The following is a 13,736-nucleotide window of genomic DNA, read 5'->3' as shown; positions in this document are numbered from 1 at the left end:
TATAAAGCACTACTTGTAGCAAAATGCTTTACGCAAAGAGAATGAATATATTACAATGAGAGTTTTCTCTCCAGTCTCATGCAAGGATTCTTTTAGAATCATAATGGTGTTATTGGCACGTTACGATTTAGAGTTACATCAGATGGATGTAAAGACGGCATTCCTCAATGGGGATTTGTATGAAAACATTTATATGGCACAACCCAAAGGTTTTGTCATGGAAGAAAAGAACGTATGGGATGCCGCCTGTAGAAATCCATTTATGGGTTAAAACAAGTCTCTAGATAGTAGTATTACGAAGTTGATAAAACGATAAGAAAGTTTGGGTTTAAAGAAAATGAGAAGTACAATAGCGTTTATGCGAAGTTCAAAAATGAAAAATTTATTTTCCACATCCTGTGAATAGATGACATTCTACTCACTAGTAGTGATGTTAATCTATCATTGGAGAAGAAGTTTTGTCCTCAAGTTTCAATGTGAATGATCTTGGTGAAGCGTCATTGGTTCTAGGAATCAAAATTCACCGAGATAGAAGAAAATAGGGTATTAGGACTATCGCAAAGGCATACTTAGAAAAAATTCTAAAGAAATAAAGTATGCATGCGAGTAAACCTACGCTTGCTCCTATAGTCAAGGGTAATAGATTTGGGAACTTTCAGTATTCCGGGAACCGATATGAGATCGATCAAATGAACATGGTTACATATGCTTCAGCTGTTGGAAGCTTAATGAATGTACAAGTTAGAACTTACCCTGACGTAGTTTACATATTTGGGATATTTTGGCAGAAGTCCAGTCCAGATATAGATCACTGAAATAGAGTTGAGAATGTCTTGTAGTTTTGCAAAGTATCATATGCCTCATGCTAAGTAAAAAAGAACAAGTACTCTCAAATAGTTGAGGGTACCAATGTTAAGTCTTGACGAGGTGTGTAGTAAAATTCACAGTAGTTGCAAACACTCATAGTTAGAGTATTATTGTGGAAAAGCTCCAATAAAATAGTTGTGGTATCATCAATGATGCATACCATAGTATAGCTTGTCATGAGACCTCAGCAACAGGCAAAAGAAAGTTAAGAGAATTATTACCCAGATTTAATAATGGTAGTCAACACCAATAACCATTTAAAGTAGTTAACTCCAAAGACAACATGTAAACACTACCGGAGACTGACTCTTTGCCGAGTGCCAGGTGGTTTGTCGAGTGTTATTTTTCGGGCACTCGACAAAGACGCCTTTGCCGAGTGTTTTTTTGACACTCGGCAAAGAGCTTCTTTGCCGAGTGTTATTTTTTTGACACTCGGTAAAGAAAATTTCAAAGCACATTTTGAAGCAGTAAATTAATTCAAATGAAAAAGTTTTCAACTACAAAGTTGTATAACTCATCAAGATGTACAATGTTTGTTTTGGTCTTTTCTTCATACGACAAGGTAAAAATAAATTTGTTCACAAATCTAACATATCTCTCTTGTAGTTTATAAAACTACAAGAGAGATATATAAGATTTGTGAACAATGTTAGAACAACCATGTTGGATGAACAGATGATCAAACAACCAAAATAAACTCTGTAGATCTCGAAAAGTTATGAAATATTGTAGTTGACAACTTTTTGATTTGAAAACATCTTGTCATGCAAAACTGTGTTTGAATTTCAAAATTTTAAAATTCAAACTTTTCAAACGACCTCGGATGAAAAAACAACCAAAATAAACTCTGTAGACCTCGAAAAGTTATGAAACATTGTAGTTGACAACTTTTTGATTTGAAAACATCTTGTCATGCAAAACTGTGTTTGAATTTCAAAATTTTAAAATTCAAATTTTGTAAACGACCTCGGATGTAAAAACTTCCTAAACTAAAAGTGTAGATCTCGAAAAGTTATGAAACTTGTAGTTTACAACTTTTTTATTTGAATTCATTTAGGGCCTCAAACATGCAATTTATACTCAGTTTTGTATAATATATTGGGAACTAAAACGGAATCCAGACACAAGTGAGAGTGTGGTGTAGTGGTAGAGGAGGTACGTGCACAGCGGGAGGTTTCGGGATCGAATCGCGTCGGCCGCGTAGCCATGAAATTCACGCGAAAAATGTCGGAGATGGGTGGGCACTGCCGGTGGGGGCCTCCATCGATAAAAAAATTCTATTTTTTTTGGGTAAAAATTCCCATTTTTTTCGGGTTTTTTTCGGTTTCAACTTTGCCGAGTGTCGGGCACTCGGCAAAGGCTTTGTCGAGTGCCCGATAAAAGACACTCGGCAAAGTTGGCTTTGCCGTCACTGTTTATGGCGAGTGCTGTTCGCCGAGTGTTACACTCGGCGAACCATTTGCCGAGTGTTTTATGTCTTTTGCCGAGTGTTTCGGGCACTCGGCAAACTCAAAGAGTCCGGTAGTGAAAGGAGAAAATCCAGAATCATTTTGAAAGCATTGAGCATATGAGTACCAAGCAAGTACTTGCGGATTCATTTACCAAAGGCTAACCACTCAGTGCGTTCAGAGAACACACAGTCGGCATGGGTTTACGGGAAAGCCTATGATTTCTAAAAACTAAGGGCCTAATTGAAAATCTGTTTCAAAATAAAGAGGTGCATTGTAGCTGTTTAATCTAGTGGCAACTGACCGTGACGATGAGGCACGCTCTATGCACTGATCTGTGATGGAATGGGAAAAGATAAAATAAGTTGAGTTTAAGTCATAAGGTGACATCAAGGGGGAGAATGTAAGGATGATCTCCACCGGTTGGCCCAACGGCCAATTGGGCCCTTGATCCGCGCCCTCATCGTGGGACTCAGTTGGTTCTACTTGCTGATGGGCCCCCATCACACAGCGCCATAAAAGGACAGTGGGGGCTGAGGCACAAGATATGAGGTTCACCGCAACCACCAGCCCCTCACCGATGTCCTATCCCTAGACCGATCGAGAGGGACGCTGTGAGCGACGGGAAGCTCCATCGCCTTCACCGCCGCCACAGCACCGCACCTGCACTATTGCTACCTACGACGACCTAGTGGGCGCGTCACGGTTACCTCTACTCTGACCTGCTGTGTCTACTACGTCACCGGCGCCTCGGCCACGACATGGTTTAGTGAGTTACATCAGCAAGTCATTCTACTTAAGCTAAGTATTTATCCATTAATCTGCGCCTAGAGGTCCAGTAAAAACTATCAACCGGGTGGTGATTGGAGTCTCGGGGCGGTTCCAGACCATATCAAAATCAAATAAGTACGAGCCAATCCAGACCAAATCAATCCATCCTAGGTGCTAACATAAACCAAACCCGGCGATTAGATTTCTAAAGCCATTTCTGACCAAACTAGATCAGACCAAAATAAAAATCAAACCATATAAAGAAATAGGATTCAGCCCAAACCGTTAGCAGCTTTAATTCTGCATGTTCGACAGCGATCGCGGCAGTAGTGCTGCGGCCTGCGGCTGCTAGTGCAGAATCCACTTCTCATCAGCCACAGTGCACAGGTAGTAAGCAAACAGCAGCAGCGGCATTCAGTGCACACCTCTGTTTTGCAACGAGTATGAATTCTAATGAAATTCACCACAGGAACTACATTAGAAAAGCCACATATTCTTCTGTTTATTTGCATCTAAACCGTATCAATCGATGCATGCATGGGTACGTTGCACTACGTATTTATCATGGGAACACAGCAGCAGAGCCAGACATTAAGACCAGTAGGCAGTTTATAGCAGGAACCATTTGTAGTGTTGATATCGGATGGGCATTCATTCCGCCACTGCTTAAACGTACAATCCCCAGTGGTCTTGTAATAGCACGGCGTGCACGACAGTCGCTGCCCAAGCGCCGGGGATGATCCCTGTTGACGGCTATCGTCGCCCTTCCCATGAACTGTAATATAATTCTCAAATTCAGTCAGACAACCGTAAAAAATGGATGGTTAATTTGTCGGGAAAAAAGAATACAGTGCAAGTAGATAGCTGTAGTTCCACCTTGGAAGGATAGGGACGTTGAAGCCATGATCAAAAGAACCAAGAGAGCAACGGCTATCAATTCATTGATGTTTGTGGAACTTTTCTTGAAGAGTGTCATGAGGAAACCAGTATTCTTAATTGCTCCTGTAAGTCCTTTCTGCGAGGATGGAGGTGGAGGACTACTATTGTTTAGTATCTGCTCTATTATATTAGTGGGCAACTGTTATTATATATATGACCCATGCACCTCCAAGCTCAGATATGCAAAGAATAATTAATGTGCTCTTCCAACTAAGAGATTTTGCTATGCAAAGAATAAGGTATAATTAATATCTTGCTACTATCAGATGAAAACAAATAAGCAAACCAACAGTCTTGCAAATATGTTGGGTGTCTGTGTATATCTATATATCCATATCTACATCAATATCTTTATTTATCTATATCTATATCTGTATCGGTATCGGTATCGGTATCGGTATCTGTATCTATATCTAAAGAATATAGTTATCTACTCCCTTCGTTTTAAAGTATAAGTCGCTTTGACTTTTTTGGTCATTTTGCTATGCATCTAGATATAATAATATGTCTAAATACATATCAAAATGGATGAACAAAAAGTCAAAGTGCTTTTAATTTGGAATAGAGGGAGAATATCTATATCTATGTATCTATATGTAAGGAATATAGTCATCTAGTATTAATACTACTCCATATATGGTGCCAAGTTACAGTGGCTGCCCAGATTTTGTACAAGCAGTTGGTACAAGGTTGCCGCCAGTACAAACAAGTTAACACCGGTGGCCGGTATAAGGCTACCGCCGGTGAAGATATGTTTGTACAGGTGGTTTTCACTACTACAGATTAGATTTTTAGAGGCGGCTGATATGCCTCTATAGAGACGGGTAACCCAGCCGCGCCAAGTTTTTTACCTCTATAAATCAGTGATTTGTAGAGACGGGTGCGCATCTGTTTCTAGAAATGCTATTTGTCAGGGACGGCTGGCAACTACAGTCGTCTCTATAAATCTATATCTAGAGGTGGCTGAGTTCCTGAGCCGCCTCTACAAATTGGATTTCTAGAGGCGGCTGTCCACTACAGCCACTGGCCTGTACACAACCATTTGAACTGCTGGAACTTTTTCCTGCCCAATCTTTGGAAATTTCCCATCAATTGTTTGAAAATTTCCCGTCAGAATTGATTGTGATTCCAGCGCAAACATAAATGTATATATACACACAACAAACAATACTTATCATTGGATTAATCTGTTCAAACCATGGGATGTACGCCACAAGAGTATTAACAATTTTACGGTGTATCTACAATGTCATCAATAACCTAATTTTAAACTGTGCCGGTGCCGACGTCTGCAATTTTTTTGACGTTCAGTTGACACCCCCGTTTTGCAACTAGTATGAATTCTAATGAAATTCACCACAGGCACTATATTAGAAAAGCCACATCTTCTTCAGTTTATTTGCATCTAAACTATATCAACCGATGCATACATGCGTACGTTGCACTACGTACTTATCATGGGATACAGCAGCACTCCCAGTGAGCATTTATAGAAGGCCGTTTATAGCAGAATGCATTTGCAGCGATGATGCCTTCGGATGCGCAGACACTCTGGCATTGCTTAAACGAACAATCCACAGTGGTCTGGTAGTAGCACGACGTGCTCGGCAGTGGCTGCCGAAGCGCCGGGGATCCCTGTTGACGGCCATCGTCGCCCTTCTCATGCACTCTAATATAATTCTCAAATCAGACAACCATAAAAATTGGTTGGTTAATTTGTTGGTAAAAAGAAAAATACAGTGCAACTAGATAGGGTAGTTCCACCGACTTGGAAGGACAGGGACATTGAAGCCATGATCAAAAGAACCAAGAGAGGAACGGCTATCAATTCATTGATGCTGGTGTAACTTTTCTTGAATAGTGCCATGAGAAAACGAGTATTCTTGCTCCTTTAATTCCTTTCTTCGAGGTGGGAGGGGCAGGACTACTATTGTTTAGTAATCTGTTTTAGTTGGAAACTTCTATTATATAGACGCTTCACCTCCAAACTTAGATATGTTATATTTGCTCTTCCAACTAAGAGATTTTGCTATGCAAAGAATAAGGTATAATAATATCTTGCTGCTATCAGATCAAAATAAATGAGCAAACCACCAGTCTTGCAAATATGTTGTTGTATTTGTATATATGTATTTATATCTTTATCTATATCTATATCTATATCTTATTCTATCTATATTTGTATCTGTATCTGTATTTGTATATGTATCTATATATCTATATCTAAAAAATATAGTTATCCATACCTATATCTATATCTATATATCCGTATGTAAACAATATAGTATATGGTACCAAGATATAGTGTCCCGGATTTATAACTCCATATATCACGTCTCACTAATTAACTATTACTCTGACTATGAGATCAAATCAAACGTACTACTTCAGATCCATGGATCAGTGTCGGGTCTAAACTCAGCATCGCTGCTAGAATCGGAGCCGGCAGTCAGCAATCGGCAGTCATAGTGCCTATCACTACAGGGTCCGAACCCGACATCATTTCCGGACATTGATTCTGCAGATGGCGCAATTGGTAGTGATGTAGCTTGTCTATCACTGCTCAGTCTAACCCCTTATTATGTAGTCATACGATGAATGCCATCGTCCAAGTCACTGCCACGTTAGTACCGTACCAGGCAGTGATTGTATGGGTCACTGCCGAGTCAAGCTTGTGATCCGAATAGTGGATTTGTGCGAGATACTGGGATTCATATAATCACTACTGGACTCGCATGCTTTGCCGCAAAAGGCCCAGAAACCCTCGGCAAAGGCTTTGCTGAGGGCTGCCCTCGGCAAAGACCCCTCGGGGAATTTTTAGACGGCGAAGGGGTCTTTGCCAAGGGCCCTTTATCGGGCACTCGGCAAAGCCTTTGCCGAGGGCCAGGACGGCCATCGGCAAAGAAAACAAGCCGTCACGCGCCGGTGCCGTTGGCGGTTTCTTTGCCGAGGGCCGACCCTTGGCAAAGAAATGGTTTTTTTTGAATTTTTTTTGCCGAGGGCCGGCCCTCGGCAAATAAATTTTTTTATTTTTTTAAAAAAACCTTTGCCGAGGGCCTCCACCCTGGCCCTCGGCAAAGAAATTTTCAGGATTTTTCCCAAAAAAATCTTTGCCGAGGGCTATTGCCAGGGCCCTCGGCAAAGGTTTTTTTTAAAAAATTGTTTGCTGAGGGCCGGCCCTCGGCAAAGAAACGGTTTTTTTTGAATTTTTTTTAAAACCTTTGCCGAGGGCCTGCTCCCTGGCCCTCGGCAAAGAAATTTTCAGGATTTTTCCAAAAAAATCTTTGCCGAGGGCTATTGCTAGGGCCCTCAGCAAAGGACCCTTCTTTGCCGAGGGCCTTGGTCATTGCCCTCGGCAGAGAGGCAGAAATTTAATTTTTTTTTTGTTTTTTGCATTCCATCGACACAAGCATTTCATATATATATATATATATATATATATATATATATATATATATATATATATATATATATATCACACAGAACCCATTTTCTCACAATATATCACAACCATAATTATGAACCACAAATCACAATATATTACAACGACAAGTCACATGTTCATCATCATTCACATGTTTATTACGACAAGTTAATGAAATCCAAGCACAAGTCACAACCATAAATCACAAATCACACTAAAGTCCAACCACATCACCTAGCACGAGTCCTCATCAAGCTAGCCTATGAGACGATGGTCAAGGAAAAGCAGGATCACCCGGTGACGCACTAGCGGGTTGATTGGAACCCGCGGACGGAAGCTGCACAAAGGAGCAGAGATTGCATGTGTGAGTAATCCGGGAAAACAGTTTTGGAACTTAGAGATTGCATCTAGTAATCTAGGAATACAAAAAGATTAGACTCAATTGAAAATTTCGGCATCACCTCCCCTGCACTGGGAGGTTTCCAAAACCTGCAAGAAACAACGACACAAACACCGACATCCACAACGGCACGAACGCCGACATCCACAATGGCACGAACTCCGACATCCACAACGGCACGAAGGCCGACATACATGCAAAGCACAAGCGAAAAGTGAACTTTCATACTTACAGGAGTAGCTGCAGGAGTAGGAGGTGGAGGAGCTGAAAACTGCACAGGTACACCCGATGCTTGCCCAAGACTTTGCATGATCACCATCATCTCCGCCATTTGCTTCTGTGCGGCCTCGAATGCGACCTTCTGGGCCTGCAGCTGTGCGGTCAGCTCCGCGTTCTGCTCTTGACTTTGCCTTTTTGTTTCTTGCAGCTCGGCCTGCAATATTTCACTCCAATGTATCAGTAATGCAAATCTAATTTAGGTGCGTAAATATCTACGTACGACAAGTAAAACAAGAATTACTTGGAGTGCTTGGACCTGCTGCAGTGCTGGTGTGGACGTATGGGCTGGCTGGAGCTCGTGCTCCGTGCTCGGATAGCGTCGAGGGAGGGAACAGTGGTGGAGTCGATGGCGCCGTCTGCAATCCACAGCCACCCATGCTTCTTGCCTCCTCCGAGCCTCATGATCGCCTCTACATCAATGGGCTCAGTGCGCACATTGTAATCTCCCCCATAGATCTCCCTTACCGTTGACGTGTACTCTTGGACTTTAGTGTACACGTTTGGGTCGGAGTACGCCTGGGGTAGGGCAGCCAGGTCGAAGGAGATAGAGGATGACGCCCTGCCCATGTGGGACATAGCCCACGCAGAGAACTCTGAGACCTTCTCGCCCGGGTGCGCAGCCTCATGCGAGAAAGACGAGAAGATGGTGAGAAATCAAGCAGAATTGAGCATCAAAATAAATGAAAGAAATCACTTACGTATGCTTGTTTGTATCCGGGGAGGCTACGACTGCCTTGATGGTGAGTTGGACCTTGCCTCATCAGACGCTGTTCCCGCTGCCTCTCGTGCATGTCAACAAAGTCCTGTGATAACCACTTGTCCACGATCATGGCCCAGCACTCGGGATACGATCGGCACCACTAGGGAATCACCTACAAGTCATCGAGTATTTGACATATAAGAAGATGAAATTGAACCTACTTAATATCAAAACGAATCATTATGAATGTTATTCGCCTACCTCAAGGTACTGGTCCCGGGTCAGCGTAATCCGTCTTGCTTGAGGCTCGGGGAGGGACTGCCTAAGTACCGACTTGTAGTAGTCTATGTGGGCCTGGACGCGCCCATGGTGGTGCATCTCGGTGACGTACTTCGTACAAGCTGCGGCAGCCGCCCGATCCGCCTGGGCCTCAAGTCCTTCTTCGGCCTTGAAATATTTCTGCATACAAAACCGATGTATCCATTCATTATTTCAATAAAAGATTTAACCAATGAATGTGATGTATTAAGCAATGTTGTGCGAGAGAGACTTACCCAAAACTCCGCCAATACTCGCTCCTGCTTGTTGCGGTAAGTGTCATCCGTGACCAGCGCGTACCTGTCCCAGTTGGAGGCCGGCTCCCGCACCACCGGATCTTCGGACAGATGCACAATGCCGAGGTACCATTTCCTGCACAAAACACCAAGGATGCTCACAGGGGTGCATGCTGGATCCTTGGTAGGAAAGGAAGGTGCCATAGCACCCTCACGGGGATCAGAAGCTGCTTCTTCTAACCATCACCAGAGTCTACCTCTAGGTACCTAGAGGATTTACACTTAGGACAGTAATTTGCATCCTTGTGTTCTTTCTTAAATAGGACGCACCCCTTCGGACAAACATGTATCTTGTCATACGGCATCTTAAGCATACGAAGGAGTTTCTCTGCCTCATACAAGTTCATCAGCAAAGTGTGCTTCTCCAGTAGCATGGTGCCAAACACGGCCAACATCTTATCGAAGCCTTCTCGACTCAGGTTTAACTCGGCCTTCAACCCCATTACGCGTCCAATCGCATCAAGCTAAGAAATCATTGTACGCTCGTGAAGGGGTTTCTGTGCCGAGTCCAACATTTTGTAGAAGTCCTTTGCGGATTCCTCCATCTCCTCCTTCTCACGTCGTTCAGCGAAGTGAGCTTGGTGGGCATCATCTAGCATGTCTGCTATCCCGGCATCATCATCAAAAGCCTCGAGGCGTGGTCTCACCACCTCCGCTCTTATACGATCTGCTTCACCATGGTAGATCCACTGTTGGTAGCTAGGCGTATAACCATTGAACACAAGATGTCTACCCATGGTCTTCTCGTCTACTTTTCTCCTGTTGTCACATTTGCTGCAGGGACACCAAACTAGAGAATGTCCTCCTGCTCCTGGGCCAAATGCATGTTTCAAGAAACCATCTGTCCCCTTCACCCATTCATAGTCGTAGACACTCCCGCTTCTCTAGCCCATGTACATCCACTGACGGTCCTCCATCCTTTAACATTTACATCATAGAGTATTGTGACCATCAATTGCATCTACGCGGTGTTCCTACTATCTAATAGGTGAGGATAGGTCCTAATCCCACCCGCGGATGCATAGATGAGGTCAGTTTTCATGCTCCACTCCTCTCCGAGATAGAATTTCGGCAGCACCTCCCCGCTGTTCTCCCGATACACGTCCTGCAAGGGAGAGTGTGTATCCAGAGAACAACAGGGAGGTGTTGCCGAAACTCCTTCTCGGACCGGAGCGGACCATGGAAACTAACCCATCTACGCATCCACGGGCTATCCAAAAAAACATGGACAATTCGAAACAGAAACGGTCGCAGATACACAAAGATCCACATACCTACAACCGTATCTCTTTCGGACGGGAGACGCCTAACTAGGTTACGCATGGGCTACGACAGACATGCGGAAAAAGAGGTTATTTATACCTAGGGTGTTGGTGAAGTAAGGCTAGCGGGGCAGTGGCGAATCGATGCAGTGGCGAGGCGACGCAGTGCAGGCAGAACCGCGACGTTGACAAAGACGATCGGAGTCCTCCGGGTCCCCTCCGACGTACTCTTCTCCTGCATAAAAAGACAATAGGTTATTGTTTGTTCAAAATTTTGACAGCACCTCCCCTGCACAGGGAGGTTTCCAAAACCTGCAAAAAAATGACACGATGGCCGACATTCACAACGGCGCGAAGGCCGACAACCACAACGGCACAAAGGCCCTCATATCAACATACGGCACGAAGGCCCACACAACCACATACGGCACGAAGGCCGACAATGAGAGTTTTACCTAGAGTTGCGATGGAGTCAGGCGTCGCGGTGCGGGGGTCACTTTCTTCTCCGGCGAGGTCGAGCAACGTTGGAGTACTCCTCTCCCCCTCTTCCCTTTCTTCTCTCCTTTTCCTCTTCTTCTCGTTCTCTTCCCCTTCCTCCTTCTCCTCTTCTTCTCCTTTTCTTCCCCTTCCTCCTTCTCTTCTCCTTCTCTTCTTCCTCCAACTTCACCCTCTGCCTCCTCCCCTCCAACAGCAGCCACCGACGGGGGCGGCCTGGGGGCTGGGGTCGGGGTGGGAAGGCCGGCGAGGGGGGGGCCGCCGAAGGGCCGGCCGGGGCGGACGACCTCCCCTTGCTCGACGGAGACGGGGAAGGGAGGTAGGGCGCGACCTCGGCCGCCACTGGGCGTGGTGAGGCGGCGCGCTGGTGGGGCGGCGGGGCACGCTGGGCGGTCGAGCGTGGGGCAGTGGGGCGCGCGGGGTGCCCAGGCGCGCAGTGGCGGGCACGCGGTAGCAGGGTACACGGCGGCGGTGGTGGAGGCGCAGGGCGACCGGGGTGCACGCGTGGTGGTGGGGCGCGCGGGGCGCCCGGGCTCGTGGCGGCCGGGCGCGCAGTGGCGGGCGCACGGCGGCGGGGTGCGCGGCGGCGGTGGTGGAGGCGCAGGGTGGCCGGGGTGCGCGGGGCGGCCGGGCTCGGGGCAGCCGGCGCGCGCGGCGTCGGGGTGTGCGGCGGCGGTGGTGGAGGCATGGGGGCCGGCCGCGAGCGGGCGCGTGGGGAGGGAGATGTGGTTTCGATCGGGAATTTTTTTTGACAAGATTTCGATCGGGAATTTGGGCTGGCGGGCCGATTTAGGTTTGGGCCCTTTGCCGAGGGCCCAGATCCAAGGCCCTCGCAAAGATTTTTTTATTTTTTTAAAAAAAATTCTTTGCCGAGGGCCACGGGCTAGGCCCTCGGTAATTTTTTTTGGTTTTTTGAACCCATTTTTTGTGGGGCTATAATACTTTATTTAAAATTTAATTTTAAAATTTGGGCCAATTTTAACTTTTTTGATATATTTTCTTAATTTATTTTGTTTCTTTGATTCTTTTTGAATATGTCAAATTTGAACTGCAGGTGCATGGAATATTGCAATGTAGTGTTTCAAAAAATGTTATTCATGTTAATTGGTGCATGTTGAGTCCCTATCCACGAACTCGCATCAAATTCCGCGCATCTTCTTCGCGTTACATGACGACCGACTTGCCGAAAAAGTGTTTTAAAATTATATAAAATCCATACGAAGTTCGAAAATCACGAAACTTGGCGAGATGTCATGTTATCACATGTGTAGGCTATGATAAAAAACTGAGAAGGTTTCGAGCGAGTTGCGATGTCGGATGCCTGAAACCCAGACATATGTCTGGGTTTCAGGCATCCGACATCACAACTCATATGTCTGGGTTTTAGGCATCCGACATCGCAACTCGCTCGAAACCTTCTCAATTTTTTACCACAGCCTACACATGCTATAACATGACATCTCGCCAAGTTTCGTGATTTTCGGACTTTGTATGGATTTTATATAATTTTAAAACACTTTTCCGGCAAGTCGATCGTCATGTAACGCGAAGAAAATGCGTGAAATTTGATGCGAGTTCGTGGATAGGGACTCAACATGCACCAATTAACATGAATAACATTTTTCAAAATACTACATTGCAATATTCCATGCACCTGTAGTTCAAATTTGACATATTCGAAAAAAATCAACGAATCGAAATAAATTAAGGAAATATACAAAAAAAAGTCAAAATTGGCCCAAATTTTAAAATTGAGTTCAAAACAATGTATTGTAGCACCACAAAAAAACTGGGCTAAAAAAAGAAAAAAAATCTTTGCCGAGGGCCTAGCCTGGCCCTCGGCAAAGGGCTTCTTTGCCGAGGTCCTCGCCTCGGGCCCTCGGCAAAGACGATTTATAAAAAAGAAATTTGGCCGAAAAACTGGTTCCAAAAAAAATCTTTACCGAGGGCCTGGTCTAGGGCCCTCGGCAAAGACTTTTTTTTAAAAAAAAATTGCCGAAAAACTGGTTTCACAAAAAAAACCTTTGCTGAGGGCCTAACGGGTGGCCCTCGGCAAAGCTTGACGGGAATGGCCGCCGTGACCCAACGGCCCTAATTTGCCGAGGGCATCTTTGCCGAGGGCCGCGGCCCTCGGCAAAGATTTGATTTGCCGTGGGCCTGTCTTTGCCGAGGGCCGGACCCTCGGCAAAGTCCTTTTTGCCGAGGGCCGTTCTTTGCTGAGGGCTCCTGTGGCTGGCCCTCAGCAAATAGTGTCTTTGCTGAGTGCCCGAGATTTGGCCCTCGGCAAAGCACGTGTTTCCAGTAGTGAATCTAGGTGGTCGGATTCTTATAGTCCACGCTAGAATTTGGTCTATTTAGATGTCATTGAGATTTTTTTAATTGATTTCGATAATCCTAATAAAGAGATAAGAAAAAGGTTCCTCATTTTCCTTTCGAAGATCCCATAAATTCGTTTTGCTTGCGTCATTGTGCAATTTCTACTGCTCACGTAATCACGTACGTGAGGCTGGGGCAGACGAATATACTCGTGACCGCCT

General features: G+C 45.0%; 1 protein-coding gene across 1 annotated transcript; it reads right to left on the bottom strand.

Annotated features, from left to right (window-relative positions):
• Positions 1 to 10,826: 10,826 nt before the first annotated feature.
• On the bottom strand, positions 10,827 to 12,121 carry LOC136480174 (vegetative cell wall protein gp1-like). The gene is made up of 3 exons (XM_066477801.1): positions 12,118 to 12,121; positions 11,372 to 12,001; positions 10,827 to 10,939 (listed from the first exon to the last, which is right to left on the bottom strand). The coding sequence occupies exons 1-3, from the start codon at positions 12,119 to 12,121 to the stop codon at positions 10,827 to 10,829; spliced, it is 747 nt and encodes a 248-aa protein (XP_066333898.1).
• Positions 12,122 to 13,736: the final 1,615 nt, after the last annotated feature.

The sequence above is a fragment of the Miscanthus floridulus genome, chromosome 9 (assembly GCF_019320115.1).
Source record: "Miscanthus floridulus cultivar M001 chromosome 9, ASM1932011v1, whole genome shotgun sequence".
Classification (NCBI taxonomy): domain Eukaryota; kingdom Viridiplantae; phylum Streptophyta; class Magnoliopsida; order Poales; family Poaceae; genus Miscanthus; species Miscanthus floridulus.
This window is presented reverse-complemented; position numbering and strand designations above follow the sequence as displayed.